Source organism: Microplitis demolitor, chromosome 6, assembly GCF_026212275.2.
Source record: "Microplitis demolitor isolate Queensland-Clemson2020A chromosome 6, iyMicDemo2.1a, whole genome shotgun sequence".
NCBI lineage: Eukaryota > Metazoa > Arthropoda > Insecta > Hymenoptera > Braconidae > Microplitis > Microplitis demolitor.
The window spans coordinates 4,204,660-4,222,247 of NC_068550.1; the positions used below are offsets into that span (position 1 = coordinate 4,204,660).

At 31.7% G+C, this 17,588-nt stretch overlaps 5 protein-coding genes across 8 annotated transcripts; 3 read left to right on the forward strand and 2 right to left on the reverse strand.

The window, feature by feature from the left end:
- Positions 1 to 115: 115 nt before the first annotated feature.
- LOC103573404 (ubiquinone biosynthesis protein COQ4 homolog, mitochondrial) lies at positions 116 to 5,508 on the reverse strand. Of its 3 annotated transcripts, XR_549164.3 has the most exons (6): positions 5,273 to 5,508; positions 2,696 to 3,042; positions 2,401 to 2,624; positions 2,096 to 2,254; positions 773 to 1,016; positions 116 to 184 (listed from the first exon to the last, which is right to left on the reverse strand). XR_549164.3 is itself a non-coding variant. In XM_008552483.3 (4 exons), exons 1-4 carry the CDS (start codon positions 5,352 to 5,354, stop codon positions 2,104 to 2,106), a joined length of 804 nt encoding a protein of 267 aa, XP_008550705.1. In that variant the 5' UTR covers positions 5,355 to 5,508; the 3' UTR covers positions 1,026 to 2,103. The 3 variants fall into 3 exon arrangements, 2 of the variants coding, with proteins under 2 accessions (XP_008550705.1, XP_008550721.1); XM_008552483.3 differs by lacking the exons at positions 116 to 184; positions 773 to 1,016 and having other exon boundaries at positions 1,026 to 2,254; XM_008552499.3 differs by lacking the exons at positions 116 to 184; positions 773 to 1,016 and having other exon boundaries at positions 1,026 to 2,254; positions 4,850 to 5,508.
- A 995-nt stretch (positions 5,509 to 6,503) lies between these two features.
- LOC103573464 (uncharacterized) lies at positions 6,504 to 8,535 on the forward strand. 2 transcript variants are annotated; one of them, XM_053739748.1, is made up of 4 exons: positions 6,504 to 6,749; positions 7,417 to 7,618; positions 7,690 to 7,867; positions 8,326 to 8,535. In XM_053739748.1, the coding sequence occupies exons 2-4, from the start codon at positions 7,482 to 7,484 to the stop codon at positions 8,377 to 8,379; spliced, it is 369 nt and encodes a 122-aa protein (XP_053595723.1). In that variant the 5' UTR covers positions 6,504 to 6,749; positions 7,417 to 7,481; the 3' UTR covers positions 8,380 to 8,535. The 2 variants fall into 2 exon arrangements, with proteins under 2 accessions (XP_053595723.1, XP_008550794.1); XM_008552572.2 differs by lacking the exon at positions 6,504 to 6,749 and having other exon boundaries at positions 7,134 to 7,618.
- LOC103573469 (28S ribosomal protein S35, mitochondrial) lies at positions 8,442 to 9,729 on the reverse strand. Its single transcript, XM_008552584.3, has 3 exons — positions 9,511 to 9,729; positions 8,820 to 9,436; positions 8,442 to 8,751 (listed from the first exon to the last, which is right to left on the reverse strand). Exons 1-3 carry the CDS (start codon positions 9,626 to 9,628, stop codon positions 8,476 to 8,478), a joined length of 1,011 nt encoding a protein of 336 aa, XP_008550806.1. The 5' UTR covers positions 9,629 to 9,729; the 3' UTR covers positions 8,442 to 8,475.
- Positions 9,730 to 9,885: 156 nt separating this feature from the next.
- LOC103573477 (beta-parvin) lies at positions 9,886 to 12,576 on the forward strand. Its single transcript, XM_008552597.3, has 4 exons — positions 9,886 to 10,134; positions 10,452 to 10,571; positions 10,723 to 10,986; positions 11,055 to 12,576. Exons 1-4 carry the CDS (start codon positions 9,933 to 9,935, stop codon positions 11,768 to 11,770), a joined length of 1,302 nt encoding a protein of 433 aa, XP_008550819.1. The 5' UTR covers positions 9,886 to 9,932; the 3' UTR covers positions 11,771 to 12,576.
- A 416-nt stretch (positions 12,577 to 12,992) lies between these two features.
- LOC103574095 (uncharacterized) lies at positions 12,993 to 16,005 on the forward strand. The gene is made up of 7 exons (XM_008553453.2): positions 12,993 to 13,261; positions 13,322 to 13,662; positions 13,729 to 14,001; positions 14,064 to 14,344; positions 14,402 to 14,649; positions 14,716 to 15,070; positions 15,145 to 16,005. Exons 1-7 carry the CDS (start codon positions 12,993 to 12,995, stop codon positions 16,003 to 16,005), a joined length of 2,628 nt encoding a protein of 875 aa, XP_008551675.2.
- The last annotated feature ends 1,583 nt before the right edge of the window (positions 16,006 to 17,588 follow it).

Below are 17,588 nucleotides of genomic sequence, written 5' to 3' on the forward strand. Positions count from 1 at the left end.
GCAGGACCAAATAACCCAACACAATCAGCTACGATGCATTAACCTCTATATCTATATATTTATAAATAAATATATATATATATATATAATATATATTGTATGTACAATCATCAATCACCACCAACACTAGCCGAGGGATGTGCTCTGGCCAACTAACTTATGCTCAACTAGGTTTATCTTCTTCCTGTAAGCATAATCGTAATTTATTTATAAGCATCTACAAGGTAAGATTTTTTATAATCCATGTCAAGTGCTAATTTTTCTCCAGCTCATCGATAAAAAAAGAAAAAAAAACAATATTAAAAGACCGCCGACAAGAGTAGACATAAAATCTAATTATCTAGTTTTTTATTTTATTTTTTAACCGTTTTCCTCTATTAGTCATTAGAACCAGTCAATATAAAAATTAGATTATAAATTATGATATATGAGATGTGGAGTTTATTGATAAAAGTTAATAATAATTAATCATGTTTAATAATAACATTAAAAAAAAATGCAATTATCAACGACGGTAAATTTAAGAGAAAACGCTTCATGAGTTAACGTTCACGTTGCGTCCCACATATCCTAGTCTTCAATGTAAGCCAAAGACGTGTCGTTAAATTTATATCATGCTCATGATAAATATAAATATATATTATTATTGATAATTAATATTTATATGTTAATATAATAATGAACTTGTAACGAAGGATTACATAAGAAATTTAAGATATATATGTATAGTTGAGTGGACTTCTGGTAAATTAATAATATAATACACCTGTACCTTTTCCTCTTCGCCGCTCAGGTATGCGAGTACTTGCTCTTACGGCTTCTATTCACGTTGTTGTTATTATTATTATAATTGTCAGTACTATTATTATTATCATTGTAATCGTATTTAACATGAGTGCATTGTCGCTCGAGTACGCCGCTGCTCTTCCTCTATTCATCATAGACAATTTATTTGTTAACTATCGTTTGCATTACATGGCGAAAATAATTGTTACTGTAGTATTATCCTCTGTACTCTATGGAACAAATTATTGAATTTAATTTGCATTAATTTAATTTAATAATGTAGTTTTACAATGACAATTAAGACATAAGAAGTACCACAAATGCAATCATCAGATTGTGATATGTCATGTGACACAAATTGCTTGATAACTCTTCTTAAAGATATATATATATATAAATATAAGCTATTTAAAAATGTTTACAAGAGATAAAGGATAAATAATAATAATAATTATTATTATTATTTAAATAAATGCTGGATTAGTATTAAAAATTTATGTTATGAAACCGCGGTATTATTATATATTATTGATAAAATACTACGAGGAATGACAATTTATACGACAATCAATTTTTGGGAGTTGCATCACTCGTGATATATGGTATTGCAAATTATGACAATTAATTATTGGGCTAAAGTGAAACTAGTTGTTTGTTATAATGCAGTATTTGCTTTGTTGATGAAACATGATAATTAATTAATTAATTAATTAATTATTTATTATTATTATTATGGTAATAATGTACTAATTTGTAGTCTGTACATATATAATCACGCGACAGTATCGACTCTAAACATTAAATCAAGTTTTTAAAATAATAATCAGATGCCCGAATGATTTAATGTCTCCAAGTAGTTGATAGATTTATTAAACAACAATCTGTAGTTCTAAATAAACAACAAATATATATATTATATAATATAATTAATAATAAATTATATATATATTAAAATATATATATATATATTTACCGTAACACAAAATTTTGTAATATGGATTATCGTATTTCATTGAAAAATTATATTCTTAATATTTCCAGTGTTACAATCAATAAAAAAAAATTGTTATACTGTGTAACTCTTAAATTATTTATTTATTTAATTATCTATAAATTAACTGTAAAAAATTGCGGAGTGAACGCGGGTTGAATACGGAACAGATGACTAGTTCATTTTCTCAGAGTAAATGTGGATTTAAATAAAATTAATATCCCTCCGGAGTGATTTTTTTTGGCTCCGGAACTCCGAAATTAAACTCGCAATTACTCCTAATTTACTTCCGATTATTTTACTGTTCATTATACATACATATTAATTTATACCAGCCGGTGTATGTTCATTTCTCTGTGGAAGTCATCGAGTGATTGTTCCCACCTTTTTTCAAAGTACGTATTTAAAAGAAACCCAGAATTTTTTCCAGTATTAATAGCCCAAGGCAGATGATACTTGACGTAGAGTTTTCTTTGGCTAAAAAAAAAACTACTTGTTATTTTTATTTTAAAAATACAGCGAGTGAATTGATGTTATGATTGCTGTAGGCAAGCTCTGTATATTTAACTGGAGTTGTAGTCGTGGATTAATGTTTACGTTGATATGAATATAAATTTATATACCGAGGACGTAGACGAGCAGCACCGAACAATGCACCTCCGATACACATGGGTAACTTGGTTTGAAGTGCTTCCACCCACTTGACACTCACTTCACCGAGCATAGTTGTTGGCATCAACAGAACTGCATGAAATATATCGTGAACTTCGCGATATCTCTGCATCACGTATGCTAACTCTATGTCATCTATAAATTTAACGTCATCTCTTGAATCCGGTGATACTTTCTAGAAATATTATTATTGTTAATTGAGTATTGCAGGGTTTTAAATAAATTAATCAGGTGACTGGAGCTTACGTTTACTGATAAAAAATCATAGTAAATTTTTCCTAGAGTATTATCGGGCAGCTCTTTCAGCTGAGAAAAGTCAACGGTCTTGGTATTGATACGAGGCTTATCACTCAGGATTTTAGCACCTTCGGGCGATAATAGCAAGCGTTGATGGCAATATTTCAAGGCCTGTGTGCCTGTTGTTTCGCCGAGACAAGCAATCATATCTCCGCGTGATGGATCTATTAACGAAACAACAGCAGAACCTCCAGCGAGAACCGCGCGCTGGAGACTCGTCAACTCTACGTGATTCTTGACATAAAAGTCGGCAAACTCATTACCGGATGCGGTTGAATATCTTCTTAGTAGTGTACCTGTAATCAGTAAAGTATAGGATTGAATAAATGAAAATCAATTACTGATATTACAGTTTATCAAATATTTTATTTATCTTTACATTCATACACGTTATCAACGGCACTGACCAAGGCCTTACTTTTTTATTACTTTGTATAAAATACTTTACAATATAACTTTGGTTTTGCTAAATACTAATTTAATTTTGCCATTCAGGTAATTAGGAAACTTAATAATTAATTATAAAGTACATAAATTCTTATATTAATGGCACTTCTCGAATCCCGCGAGATGTTTTACTTCTACTTGGTAATTATGTTCGCGGTTTTATTTTATTTTAGTTTATTTTTTTTTATAGAAATTGTTAATTTAATTTAATTTAATTTTTAATTTTATTTACATAACTGCAAGTTGATGAAAAAATAATTAAAACCTGGCGTAATTTAATAAAAAAATATTCAATTTAAAATTAAATAACTCATAAATTATAAAGTTTACGTCGAAATTTGTGGAGACCTTTTTTGTAGATAATTTTATTCTGTAAAAATAAGATACTTATAAATTTTTATGTAAAGTGAATAATTTAAATGCAATTTAAAATTTTAAAAACGCGCTCGGAAAATTTTAACTGTACATTTTTATTTTTTTATTTCAAATTAAAATTTTGAGTAAACTATTAAAGATACGTAAAAATACAAAGAGACCTTTTTTGTAGAGAAATTAATTCTCTACAAAAAATATCTCTATAAATTTTTCCATAAACTCAATAATTTTCTCAGAAATTTAATTTAAACAAAATTTTTTTTATTTACAAATGAATGTACAATTTTTAAAATCGATTTTTTTTTTAAATTCAAATTCTAATTAAACTATTAAAGTTACGTAAAATTCTAAAGAGACCTTTTTTGTACAGAAATTAATTCTCTACAAAAAAGGTCTCTATAAATTTTTACGTAAACTCAATAGTTTTCTCAGAATTAAAATTTCAAACATTTAATAATTTTCAAATTTACAATTAAGCGACTAAATATTTCAATACTAAAAAAAATAAATCACGCTGCTGCATAATCATCAAGTAATTGATTAAATGACACTAAATTTCCAAAACCTAAATAAATAAAAATCATATAACTTGAATTTTATTAGGCGTACTAACAAGCGGTGAATATTTTGGCTCGACAACATCTTTTGGTTTAAATGTAACCCAAGTATAAATCAAACTTCCCAGTACACTCAAATTTAATCCAATAAAATTCCACCACGAGAATATATAGTCACCACCCACAACCATCCCTAAATAAGTAACAGTTATATTTTTCAAACAGCCAATAATAGTCGTAGTTAAAGCCGAGTTATGATATGTACAGAGCAAAACGCTATAAGACAAAACAAATCCCATGATACATGACAAGCAAAATTGCACAATAAATATCAAGTTCATCCAGTGGGGAAACTCCACCGCCTTGTTGATGTCACCAGTCCACCAGGCGACAATAATCGAGGGCAGGAACATAATCAGAGAATTATAATACATGAGCCCATACTTTCCTAGCTCTTTTGAATTTAATTTTTTTTTAGTGTAGACTCCATTAGCTGCTGTGAACAAATTATTTAAAAATATAAATATATATCCTTCTAGATTAAATGCCAGGTCATCAGAAGCTGCAACAATGGCACCAATTATCATAGTATGTACACTCAACTGCACAGACATACGTGGCTTGATGCCCAGCATGTAGTACTCAGCAATCATTGTCATCAGAATGCTGAATCGCCTCAATGCTGTGAACATGGGCAAGCTCAGTTGCTTTGTTCCTCCTAAACCAAATATCATGTTCCCAATGTAAATAAGTGGCAATGGAAATATTTTAGGTAGTGTTGATACTTCTAGGTTAGGAAAATCAACATAGTGGAGTTTTTTAGCAATATACAGAATAATTATCGTCGATAACATCTGCCCGAGACCCAGTACTTGGAATGATGGAAAATTGTATGTCGTCAGCACAGTTTTGTTGATGACGGTGATTAAAAATGACGAAACTCCGTAGAATAATGCTGATGATATCTGATTCCATAATGCATGCTCACTAACTTGCATCTTGATGGCACTGTCACTATTTATTTTATTTTATTATTTAAATCAGTACCAGTTCTCTTGATACTAGAGATTCTGATGTTTTCTCTTATGCATCTATACTTAATTATATATATGTAATATTTAATTTTTAAATTTATGTGACAACGTACTTGATAACCTTATCATTTTTAAAATTCCTCTTCTACATATTATATCGTTTCCGGAATTGAAATGGTATTTTATTCGTGTCATGTAAATTTTCGGCCCACGTGGCTGATGTCGATTATTTTTATTACTGTTTTGTTTTATTTAAATCATTTATTTTTTACTGATGCTGTTTGTTTTTATTTTTTAAAAACATCAATCGAGCTCAAGTGCTGGAACCGAACTGAACGTGAAAAGCCGACACGCGCGAATTATTTTGGCGGGTCGGTAAAGAAGAAAGTTTCAAATTTTTAACCATGAATTGAACAAGTAAAAAATTACTGCATTTTTATTTAATTAATTATTAATTAAGCTTTGAAATTGCACTTGATTATGGTAATTAACGTTGAAATTTTATTAAAGACTTGATTATTAAATGAATAGTATAATTAGAGGCCATTAATTTTAATGAGATGGATCCAGAGTCGTGTCCTTTACAAAAAATTTATACCGAGATGCTGATTACGTCTTTTGAATCTAGATAAGGAACTACTATTTGAATTAAACCTTTGGTCCAGTGATGTCTGTAATTTAGTCCAGTTCCTGAGTTTTTTAGCAAAAGAGGTCTGAACTTTTTCTCTATCATATTCAAGTCGACGAACGTCACATCCTTGCTACACTTTAGCAGTAAATGGAAACTTAGTTTACGTTTTTTTCTTAAACAAATGTATATTTTTAAAAATGAAAACGTAGAGCTAGATTATAGAGTAGAGCATCGAGCCTCGTTCTTAATTTTGCATTTCGAAGATTTGTTTCAAAGAAAAGTTTAGATAAAAATTACTGAAGACTCCTTGAAGTCCACGGAATCAGAATATTTGGAATTTCTGCTGATATTTTTTGCTCAGTTCTATTAAATAAAATAAAATTATATAAGAATCTTAGAATTATGATAAATAAATTTATAAATGATAAATTACCTGTCGACTTTTTCAGCTGCACCATTTTATTTCACCTGAAGCTACTGGTTGTCTTAATATATCACACTTTGACACCCCTACTACCATTAAATGATAAATTATTATTGATCATTCAAAATTTATCACCTGGAAAATATTTTTTTTTTGTGGTAAATATTTTTTATAACTAGATTGAATGAATTATTACTTATATTAATTGTTAATTTACTTTTTGACAGGTGTCATTAATAATTTTAATTTAATCACTTGAGAAATTACTCCGAGCGTTTAGCGATCGATAATTTATTGCACAATTGTGTAAATTATTTTATGATAAGGATACGGTTTGTAATTTTAATCGTTATCGAGTCAGTAAGTAAAAATTTGTTTTAATTGTAATGTTTTTTTTATTTTAGTTTAGTGAACTGATGATGGTTTGGATTATAAGCCGAAACTTTGGCAATAAATATAATTTATAGTATTGTGCAATAAATTATTGACCGCGGAAGGTTCGAAGCAGGAATTGCTTATCAACAGGAAACTTTAGGTCGAGTTATCATATTTTATAAAGGAATTAGAAATAAGAGATACTTCTATGGGATCTTATAATTAATTAGTTTATAAATTAATTTTAAAAAATAATTAGTTTTCCTTTTTTAAACTGAAAATTGAACCCGCGTAAAAGTTTTATTTGATCGTTTAATTTTTTTAAATATTTGAATTTTATAATCAGATATTTTTCATTTTTTATTTATTAAAAAACAAAATCATGATTATAAATTTAATTGTATGACGTCTTCATTAATTAATTAGATTTTTTCTTGAAAGTTTACTAGCAAAAACAAAATTTTAAACTTATAAAAAATTATATAAAAATAATTTATGGTTAAATAATTTTCTATGCTTTCTCCCTGAAATGTTTCTGCAAAAATGAAAAAATTTTCCAATTGTAAATATTTTAAAAATTATATCCGTCATGGAGTAAGATCATGAATTGTCAAAAGAATCGTACGTAATCACGTGCAATAAGGAGTAATAATAGTTAACTGGAGCATTTCAGGCTCACGACAATCCGATCTTGAGCTTTATAAAAGTAAACTAGGCCACGATCTCTTCAGTTTCAAAAAATATTTCAAGTGCGATAGATTTAAATCATGAGTACTCAATGACAATGGACTTAAAATTTATAATCAGTTTGTTACTATCAATTTCAGAGGCTTGCGCTTACAAATATAAATATAAAGATAAAGATAATTCTTCTTGGTACTTATCACCAAGTATGCTCTGTCGCTCATCATTCTGTAGTCTTGCCGAGAGATTAAATTTTTACAATTCTCCAGGTCTCAAATCACGACTTGACTCAGACACGAGTTTGGCACGAAGTTATTACGGCTACGGTACTCCGGCATTTTATTCGTAAGTATTCTAAAAAATAAATAAATCAATTGATTAAATTAATTGGTAGCTGGGTAATAAATTTTTTACAGAACATTTGATCCAATAAGTGTACTTGCATCATTAGCATTTCTTGCATTTCTGCTCCAATCATTTGTGTCACTCTTTGATAGATCACGATCAATAATACCAGCAATCGTTACCAGTAGATCTGTTTCGAGTGATCTTCCTGATCCAATAAAACTTATCATGCAAGCTCTAGATGAATATGTGAGTATTTAAAACAAAATTATCATTTAATGAATTCTCAGACAGTGTCCCCTACTTTTTAAAAATACAAAGACTTCAAAATTTTATAAATTAATTAGAAAAAAATTAAAACTTTAATTGAAAAAAGGAAACTCCACTAAGATATAAAATTAAAAAAAAATTGACATCAATTAGGAGTTAAAAAAAAATTTTTTGAATAAAATTTTGCTTACAAAATTTTAATTATAAAATTAACATGAAAATTTTGTTGAAATTTATTTTTCAAATTTCGTTTTACTCCCAATTGATGTCAACAGTAAATAATTTAAAAAAAAAATCTATTGATTAAATCTAATTAATTGACAAAATGATACACTTATGAAAGTTTAAAGTCATTAAAAATTTTTCAAAAGTGGGGGGAGGGCACTGTCTAAATGGACTTAATTAAACAAATAATTAATAATCAATATTTTTTTTAGGAAATATTCAACGATAAAGTGCCAGATAAAAAGGAACGGGACAAAAACTACTGATACTCTTAGTTTCTGATACTTATAAATAATATATTAATTATAAAATAACAATAATAATGTCATTATATTTATGTATATTAATTTTAGTTTATTTAATTAATTAGAATTAGCTTGAGTTTTTTTTAAGTGCAATAAATTTTTAACTGATTCACGATATTTATTAACAGTAAAATGATCTTCTCCGACGTTGATAAGATCCGTTACTGCAATCTTATACTCGGTAACATTAGGAATTGTTTCGTAGTCAAGATCTTCTGGTGGATCTCCGGGCCATGCACGAATGGACACTAGATTTTTCCGGCTTACATTTTTATCCCAGTCGTAATACTCCATATCTGCTAGTGTTTTTTCCAGCTCCCATGGCTCCACTCGCTGTAAAAATAAAAAATAATTTTATTTATTCAAAGTTATCATCGTAATTAATTTGTTTATTATCTTACCCAAGATTCCTGGTAGACTGCAGTCAAAAGATAGTCAGCATAATCGCGATTTTGTTTCCTCGTAGGACATCTATCAGTCACGATAGTCAAATAATCAGTTTTTTCATCGTACCTAGGACCGAGTAATCGCAAAAGTTTATCTTTAGCACGAGGATTAAGTTTCAAAGCTGATACTTTAATTCTCAATGTCACGATTCTCGATAACGGATCTCGTATTGTCGGAGAGGAGTAGCAGTAATCTGAGTAAATGTACTCCTGAGGAAAATGTTTGTCGCATTTTTCATTTGTCTCCAAGCCGACTGGCCACTCAGTACAGAATTGTTTCAAAGCCTCGCAGTGTCTTCTTATAGCTGGTGGTGTCAGATGGAGAAAATTTGGTATTTTCATCAGCTCCATATTTCCCCACTTGCTCGGAGGCGCTTCATTTTTTTTAGGATATCCCTGACGGATGGGCAACGGCACCACTGCTGGATGAAATGTCCTTGCAGCTGGCCATACTGACGGCCAGTCTTGATCAACAGCCATTTGATCCGACCGCGGGGGTATTTCTATCCGATTAATTTTAGTTTTTACAAATTCTTCTTTTTTTGGTATCAATTGAAACACTCGGAATTCACCTGTCAATTAATTTTATATATTTAATTACTACTTATTATACAAATATATAAATAATTTTCATTAGTTAGGTTACCTGTAGATTCAGGTTTATCTGCTGGAGTTTTTGCCGCCGATGACGTGTAAGCTACACCAGGTATTTTAATAAACGATGATATCGAACACCTCTCAGCAATACGAAAAACTGCCATCATTTATTTATTTATTTATAAAAAATATATGTAAATTAAATAAAAAATATTTTCAACTCCAAACATCACCGCGACTCCGGTGTCGAGTAAAAATAATCAATTGCGTGCGCATTCTCCCATTCCATTTTTCTGCGTTTAAAATTTAAATTTCCCGCGGTTGAAAAATATTTATACATTATCGCGTTCTTATCTCTCCGGACGTTATACTTCCTGGTAATGATTAACATAAAGAAAAATAAGTTCAGTTTAATATTAATAGCTCAGCTAATAACTTATATATTCATATATTTTTAAATTATTCAAAATAATGAATTCTAAAATTACTGAAGAATATTGTCAGCAATTTAAAGTAGAAAATATTAAAGTTAATTCTGAAGATGATGATAAATGTCCTCGAGTTGTTGGTGTTGTCCATAAAAAATTTGAAATTAAAAATGACTCAGAAATTGCTGATGACTTTGAAAGTCCTGAGTTAGAAATTGATGATGGAGACGAAGCTAATCTAGAAGGTAATTAATTAATTTATTTATTTATAAAATACTCAATATATATATTCTTTATTTGAACTGATGGTTCAGTTCCTTATTCCAGGTGAGTAATTAAAAAAATAAAAGTAAACAAAAAAAGAACAGAGTAAAAAGTATGTGGCATAGACTATAGCAAATTATGTACACACTGAGGATACTGACGCAAGAGTTTATTCTGAAATGGTGACGTCTTGATCTCCAGTCCCCTCTTCCCACCATTCCCATCTCCACCAACACATGTAATTGGTGCGAGTACCATTTATATATTTATATCTACAACTTGTGTAATTATTGTGCAGCTATGGCGTCTCCAAGATCAAAATCACCTCGTCCACCTTTATCAGCAAAAAAAGAAGACAAGGAAGAGAGTTTTTGGGATAAAATTGGAACTCTGGGTCGGAAAAAACGTATAAAAGAAGGTGTGTATTGACAATTATTTTTTTTAAATTTACCAGCACGTCATCGATAACATCATAAATAATCTCCATATAAGGACAGGCACCAAATTTAATTGTTTTTTTATTTAAGTATGCAAGGAATTAATTTTAAATTATATTTTATCTTTGCCAGTCCAAGAAGTTCAGGAGGAAGGCAAATATGCCATTGATTCACCAGGATATGCTGCTAGTCCGGACATGCCACCGGAGGATTACACACTTGATGAGAATGAAGAACGATCAATTATCCAACCTGGTTCTCTAGAAGATCCAAAGCTCCAGGAGCTCATTTTTATACTCATCGAGTGGATTAATGACGAACTTGCGCAGCAGAGGATTATCGTCAAAGACATCGTCGAAGATTTATATGATGGACAAGTTATTCAAAAACTAATTGGTAATTTATCAGTATTTAATTTGAATAATTAATAATTATTTTTAAAAAATTTGTCTGATGTATTTTAGAAAAATTAACTGGTGAAAAACTTGACGTCCCGGAAGTGACGCAGTCTGAAGAGGGACAAAAACAAAAATTGGAAGTAGTACTGTCGGCAGCAAACCGAATTCTCGGACGCTATCCACCGTATCAGTGGAGCGTTGAATCGGTTCATTCAAAAAATATCGTCGCGATATTGCATCTGCTTGTTGGATTAGCGCGTCAGTACCGGGCGCCAGTGCGGTTGCCAGAGCGTGTCGCTGTTCAGCTGGTGGTTGTTAAGAAAAAAGACGGGCAATTGATTCATCGCACTGTCAGAGAGGAAATAACGTCAACATACGATGATTTGGGCATGCGTTGCGAGCGTGACGCATTCGATACGCTTTTTGATCATCCTCACGACAAGTTGCCTGTTGTTAAAAAATCACTCGTGTCCTTTGTAAATAAACATCTGAGCAAACTGAATTTCGAAGTTACTGACCTGGATACACAATTCCACGACGGAGTTTATCTCACTCTGCTGTTGGGTCTTCTGGAAGGTTTCTTTGTGCCTCTCGGCAGCTTTAATCTCTCACCAAAGACACATGACCACAAAGTCCACAACGTTTCGTTCGCTTTTGATCTTATGAAAGACGTCGGTCTGCCAAAACCAAAAGCAAGACCCGAAGATATTGTTAATCTTGATTTAAAATCAACTCTCAGGGTTCTTTATAATTTATTCACCAAGTACAAGAATGTCAACTAAATATATTCATATTAACATTTATGTATACATATATAGAAGATAACGAGACCAATAGCGTGACAGTTAAAGAAATTTTCAAGTTTCATTAAAGAATTTAATTATAAAATAGTGACGTATGAAATTTTAATATACGAGGAATTTTTAAAAAATTACTAATAAGGAAAAAATATATATAATTTTAGAAAAATCATGAAAACCCGTGGTTTGAATTTGAATCTATACAATTTACAAAAAAAATTATGATTATATTTTTAATTATTTTCAATTTATCAAAAACTCAACCCACTATTGCACTGTAAAAAATTTTTGGTATAAAAATGGTCCCCGAAGATTTTACATCGTCTGCTTGATGTGGAATATCAAGCGGTGTACTGTCGTTAAAAATTATCATTACAATTATTGATTTTGAAATAAAAATTAAATATCTGGTGTCAAAATAATCGAGTTTTGAATATAAATAACTTATAAACACCACTGGTGGTGTAAACTTTCTATTTCACACAGTCCAAAATTTAACACCTAGGTCATGTGAATTTCACACCATTGAAAATTTTAACACCAAATCATTCACCCACACCGCGAAAAATTTTTTAGTCTCATCTTATAATTAATAATGATAATTACATAGATTTTAATACTACTAACAAGTCGCACAAGTGCTCTTAATTAATTTATTATGAATGTATAACTAGACTGCCATTTACATATATATATATTATATGATGCGTTAAATAAATATTTACACTTATTTTTGTATATTAATATTGTTAATAAATATAACTTATGTATTTATGTAAAAAAAATGAGTTACTGATATTTTTTATTAATAAATCCCGGAATTTATTTATTTGCAAGTTTTTATAATAAATAGCGCAGAGTATAAAGCAATAAATAGCTAAATAAATAGAGCATTAAGAAAGAATAATCGAACAATAGGAATAAAAGCACGATTCTCATATCTGTCAAATCTTTATTCGCAATGAAAATGGGAGACGAGCTTTGGAGCGGGTACATAAAGATATTTAACTGACACGCGACGTTGTAAGCCGGTATCGAGCGTAATGTATAAAGTACTAAAGAGGTCTTGCAGTTTCTTCTTGACGCTCAAGGCATCAGGAACTATCTTGCACTAGGTTTTTTTTGTGTTCTATTTAAATAATTAATTAATGAATTTAATTATTGACTTGCGCTCTAGTAGTAATTAGAGCTTAGAAGTTTATCAATGAGCGGGAGCGCGGATAAATTATCGGGTGGAGATGAAGCGGAAGATGGAGCGGAGAGAAGAAGAAAGATCAGTTTGTTTGGTGTTTACTCAAAAGTTTTCAAAGTCATGCTGTCCAACTGGAAGGAATCTATCGAACACACGGAAGAGGAAGATCGTGTGCGAGAACTTGATGAGTTGGTGCTGCCTAGTAATGAAGAGTGGCGGTACCAAGTTTACTATCGGCTCGTTGATCTTCAGCGGGAATTAGATTCGACGCTTGATAAAGAGTAATAAACATCATGCTAATTAATTAGTTTATCTTATTTTAATTTTATTTTATTGACCAGAGTTTCGGATGAAGATATCGAAGTCGAAGGAGTCAAAACTCCGGTATCTCAAGATGAGATCCCTTGGGAATGGGAACCGATTGCTGAAAATCCAGATGACTTGGTCAGAAATTCCCCAGATATTTTAAATGAAAGTTTAGCAAAGCGCCAGGCGTTTTTGCGGCACTTGGAAAGTCCTGGGGGTTCGATGACTGAAGCTTACATTGAACCCGGTTGGAGATTGAATGATATTCTGCTGGCAGCTAAAGTTTTACAGGGAGAGTCGCTGCCGCAGCAAACTTCGTATACAGATGAAGCTGAAATGCGTCGGGTTTTTGGTCTAGTCTATGATGTCTTGCGTTGTAAATTTTAATTTAATTACTTGTCTAAAAAATAATGTAAATTAAATTTTGTGGTTTTGTGTTTAGATAAACAAATTTTTAACCAAGTACTGGATGACGTTGGCTTCTGGGTCAATAACAAAGAGCTCAAAGATCACGAGCGGATTGTCTGGTTGATTTTATTTGATATGCAGGGACGAAAATTTACAAATCCTTCTCAAATCGCCCAGTTAGAAATGAGGAAGAGTTTATTTAAAGAGGCAGGATTGCTGGGTATTGAAGAATCTTTGCTGAAAATTAAGACCAAGCTCGCGGCCAGCATCTCGCGGCTGAGAATCGGCGGGTCAGCTCTCACTCTAGGTTCGTTTCGCGCAATTTAAGTAAATAATTAAGTGTCAGTTGTTGTGAAAATAAATTTTTAGACAAATTATTACCTGAGCACTTGAGACAAGAAGGAGTCTGCTGGACAGATGACGAAGCAATAGCTTCCGGTTGGGTAAATACAATTAAAATTTCAACAAAAGCTGAATTTATGAGTGAAATGAGTAAACTGGGATTTAAATTATCAACCAATTGGCGACGACTAAAAGAAAATAATTACGCATTCGATCCAATTTGCCCCAAAGTTGTGGTACTTCATGAAAAAATTCGTGAGCAATTGGCTAGATCTGATCTAGTTCGCGACTGTCGTTTTATTTTTCTCGTAAGTTTTATTATTAATTATTTTATTTTATATATTTATTGATGCGCTCATCTACAGGAACGTTCATTGTGCTTCGGAGCAGCGGCATTGGCCAAAACAATTCGCGTATCTCATCTCTGTGGCCCAATAATTTTAACGCATCTAATAGCACCCAGACACACTGGATATTTAGCTGGACTATTAATTGACATCAAAAAAGCTGGAAGACTTCTAGCTTTTGGAGCAGAATCACGACGTGCTGAGTACGAGGCCTATTTATCAGCCCTAGGAATCAGTGAAAAACAGTACCGAGTATTTTCTGAAAGGTAAAATTTATATAAAAAAAATAATAATAATAATAAAGTGTTGATAATTACTTTGGCTCCATGCAGTTATATCACAGCCCCGGGGTTCGCGGAACTAGAGCGTGCGACAGTAGTGTTAGCAACTCCTCCATGTTCTTACACAGGTTTAACAAACATAGTCGACCTAATAGTAGCACGAGGAGGTGACACAGAACTACTCGAGTCGCTGACAAACGTCGACGACCAAGCGCAATTAGAACGACCGCGTAAACTATTAGCTGAGCAAATGAGTTGCCTGAAGTACACACTCATGAAGCCAAATGTTCAGCTACTCATATACGAGGCACACAGTACTTTGCCTTCAGAGACCGTCGAGATGCTTCAGCAGGTAGTTCAGTATGCAAACAAGATGGCAGTTGACAAGCACACTCGCCAACACTTGGTAATATTTTTTTTAAATAATTATTCGCTAAGCATTCATTTGAGTTTTATCGTTGCAAAGCTGATTTTTTTTAGCCGAGAAGAAGAACTCCCACTAAAGACGCGAGTCCAAAGAGCGGTGGAAGATCATCAAGATCTGGAAAACGAGCAGCACTCCAGGAGTCACGGACCAAGAGCTCTGGGGATGAAGATGATGAAGAAACTTCAATTTCTCCGGTGCCGCAGGTTCAAGTACCCGACAGTGATCTGTTTGAGATAGGAAATATTTTTGAACTTTATGGACATTCGAGTAGTGGAGATAAAGAAGTTGCTGATAATCCTCTGGCTGAAGACGGGTGTTATCTAGCAGTAGCCCGTCGTAAGGAGATGATGCAGTTCAACTCGCTGTTTATGATAAAAGTTGCTGAGTCAAAAGGGCTTTTCGGAAATCCACAGGCTTGCAAATCTCCAGTACACGAGCAACAGTCTAGGGAAGAAACTTCAACGACGTCTCCGACACCCACTCCAACAACGACCGGGGTTAAGAAGCCTAAGAAGGGCAGAGGGAAGAAGAAAATAGTGAGATTAGATCGCATTAGCGCGCCGACTCATTCCTCAATGCTGAAAGTTGGAAGTCGCAGAACTTCTCGGCATTCCAGACAATCAATCGACAATGAATCATGCGAAAGTTTTTCAGTATCTAGTGTTAGATTGTCCTGTCCACGTTACAGCGAACGAGTCGCCCGTGATGAACGTTTCATCAGTTATCAAGTCCGGGAAACTAAACGTCGAGATGTCAGAAGATGGTGGGAGCAGTCTGCTACTTTTTTAATCCACGCAGCGAGATGCGAGCCTTGTAAATTCCGTATATTTCACACCGACCCCTGGACCAAGAGAGTCCTCTACGCCCCGCGGGTCCAGCAGATTGTTTTTCCTCGCGAAGATGATCGTCATTGATTTTTTCTGTTAATAAAAAAATAAATAGACTCACATCTGCGTGTCTTCCTTCAGTAAATTTTTTAATTTAAGAAAGGATCGATTTAAGAAATGAAATGCGGCCTGGAATCTCCTGGGGCACAAAACCTTCAGCTCAAGTGACAGAATCGCGTGACGCTGAAAACGAGTTTTCATATTTTTTTTTTTTTTTATTTAACAAACTAAATGTTTACCTCTTACACGACACACTCTACCGACAATAACAATCTTTACGCCTTATTATTATATTTATTATTATTATTAGTACCCATGACATTTAACGCGTCATTTATCACGCGGTATTTTTAAAATATTTAATTATAATTATAATTAACTATTTTATTGTCACATCTGTTGCATGTCAGAAAATATTTTAAAGATAGCATGTTATTAGAAGTGTACGAAATTCAAATAGAATTATTCGTCATTTTTCGAATTATCCGAAAGTTTTCGAATTATTTGTAAATTTTCAAATTGCTCGATTCGAATCAAGAAAATTTGGATCATCTTTCAAATATTCAGTTGTTATTCAATGGAGAGCTTAGTTTTGGAGTGATGAAAAATAGTTTTTTTGTAGATTAATTTCTGAGCTCTTTTTACCTCTGACTAAAATTTGAATTATTGGAAAAAATATTAGAGTTTTAAATCCTCCCAAAAAAATTTTTAAAATTATTCGTAAATATTCGAATATTTTTTGAGTTTACAAATAATTCAATAATTTAAAAACTTACGAATAATTTGGAAAGTTTCCAGTTATTGGAAATTTACGAATAATTTGAAAATTTACAAATAAATCAGAAAAATTCCAATTATTTGGAAATTTACAAATAAATCGGGAAGTTTTCAATTATTTGAAAATTTACCAACAATTCGACAATTTACGGATAATTCGAAAACTTACAAATAATTCAAAAACTTATGAATAATTTGGATAGCCTCGAATTATTCAAAAACTTACGAATAATTCAAAAAATTCGAATTAATTAACTAAAATAAATAATTTACTAAAATTAAAACTCTGTTTCATATATAAATATCTAAAACTATAAATATTTATGAAAGTTTTACATAAATTATTGTTATTATTCCATAGAAAGTGTTACAAAGTATGAAATGAAATGTCATTAATATCATCGCCAATTAAATAATTAAATAAAGTTATTATTGTCAATAAAATTTACTAAATGATATGATTAGTTATCGAGTGATCTGGTAAAGTATATAAGAGTCAAGTACATTACATATAATAATAATAATAATAACAACATATAAGTATATAGAAGCCAAGAGAAGAGTAGTTGACACGAATTAAAATGTAAGTGACTCAGCAAAGGATTAGACATCGAAGGGAGTTAAGAGATGAAGTATGAGGAGGACAAGGAGGAGAAAGAGGAGGAGGTGAAGGAGGTGAAGGAGGCAGAATTGAAGAGGAGGAAATTTTGCGTGGTGGATGTCGCTGCTCGCTGGTATGTCATGAGCCTCGATGTACTTACACTTGAGACGTGTTATGTCTCTGCGGGAGTCGACAGTAAATCTAGCCGAGAGTTTACTGCACACGCCTTTAA

Bases quoted from the DNA above. Each gene is read 5' to 3' on its own strand.
- LOC103573404 (XM_008552499.3), bottom strand. From the start codon at position 5,123: ATGCAAGTTAGTGAGCATGCATTATGGAATCAGATATCATCAGCATTA. The intron at 2,625-2,695 runs GTAAGCTCCAGT...TAATATTTCTAG, and splicing joins ATGATTTTTTATCAGTAAAC to AAAGTATCACCGGATTCAAG. The intron at 2,255-2,400 runs GTATATAAATTT...TTTTTTTTTTAG, and splicing joins GCTGCTCGTCTACGTCCTCG to CCAAAGAAAACTCTACGTCA.
- LOC103573464 (XM_008552572.2), top strand. From the start codon at position 7,368: ATGACAATGGACTTAAAATTTATAATCAGTTTGTTACTATCAATTTCA. The intron at 7,619-7,689 runs GTAAGTATTCTA...AATTTTTTACAG, and splicing joins GGTACTCCGGCATTTTATTC to AACATTTGATCCAATAAGTG. The intron at 7,868-8,325 runs GTGAGTATTTAA...TATTTTTTTTAG, and splicing joins TGCAAGCTCTAGATGAATAT to GAAATATTCAACGATAAAGT.
- LOC103573469 (XM_008552584.3), bottom strand. From the start codon at position 9,628: ATGATGGCAGTTTTTCGTATTGCTGAGAGGTGTTCGATATCATCGTTT. The intron at 9,437-9,510 runs GTAACCTAACTA...ATTAATTGACAG, and splicing joins AGATAAACCTGAATCTACAG to GTGAATTCCGAGTGTTTCAA. The intron at 8,752-8,819 runs GTAAGATAATAA...TTATTTTTACAG, and splicing joins CAGTCTACCAGGAATCTTGG to CGAGTGGAGCCATGGGAGCT.
- LOC103573477 (XM_008552597.3), top strand. From the start codon at position 9,933: ATGAATTCTAAAATTACTGAAGAATATTGTCAGCAATTTAAAGTAGAA. The intron at 10,572-10,722 runs GTGTGTATTGAC...TATCTTTGCCAG, and splicing joins GAAAAAACGTATAAAAGAAG to TCCAAGAAGTTCAGGAGGAA. The intron at 10,987-11,054 runs GTAATTTATCAG...GATGTATTTTAG, and splicing joins AGTTATTCAAAAACTAATTG to AAAAATTAACTGGTGAAAAA.
- LOC103574095 (XM_008553453.2), top strand. From the start codon at position 12,993: ATGAGCGGGAGCGCGGATAAATTATCGGGTGGAGATGAAGCGGAAGAT. The intron at 13,262-13,321 runs GTAATAAACATC...TTTATTGACCAG, and splicing joins GATTCGACGCTTGATAAAGA to AGTTTCGGATGAAGATATCG. The intron at 14,002-14,063 runs GTTCGTTTCGCG...ATAAATTTTTAG, and splicing joins CGGGTCAGCTCTCACTCTAG to ACAAATTATTACCTGAGCAC.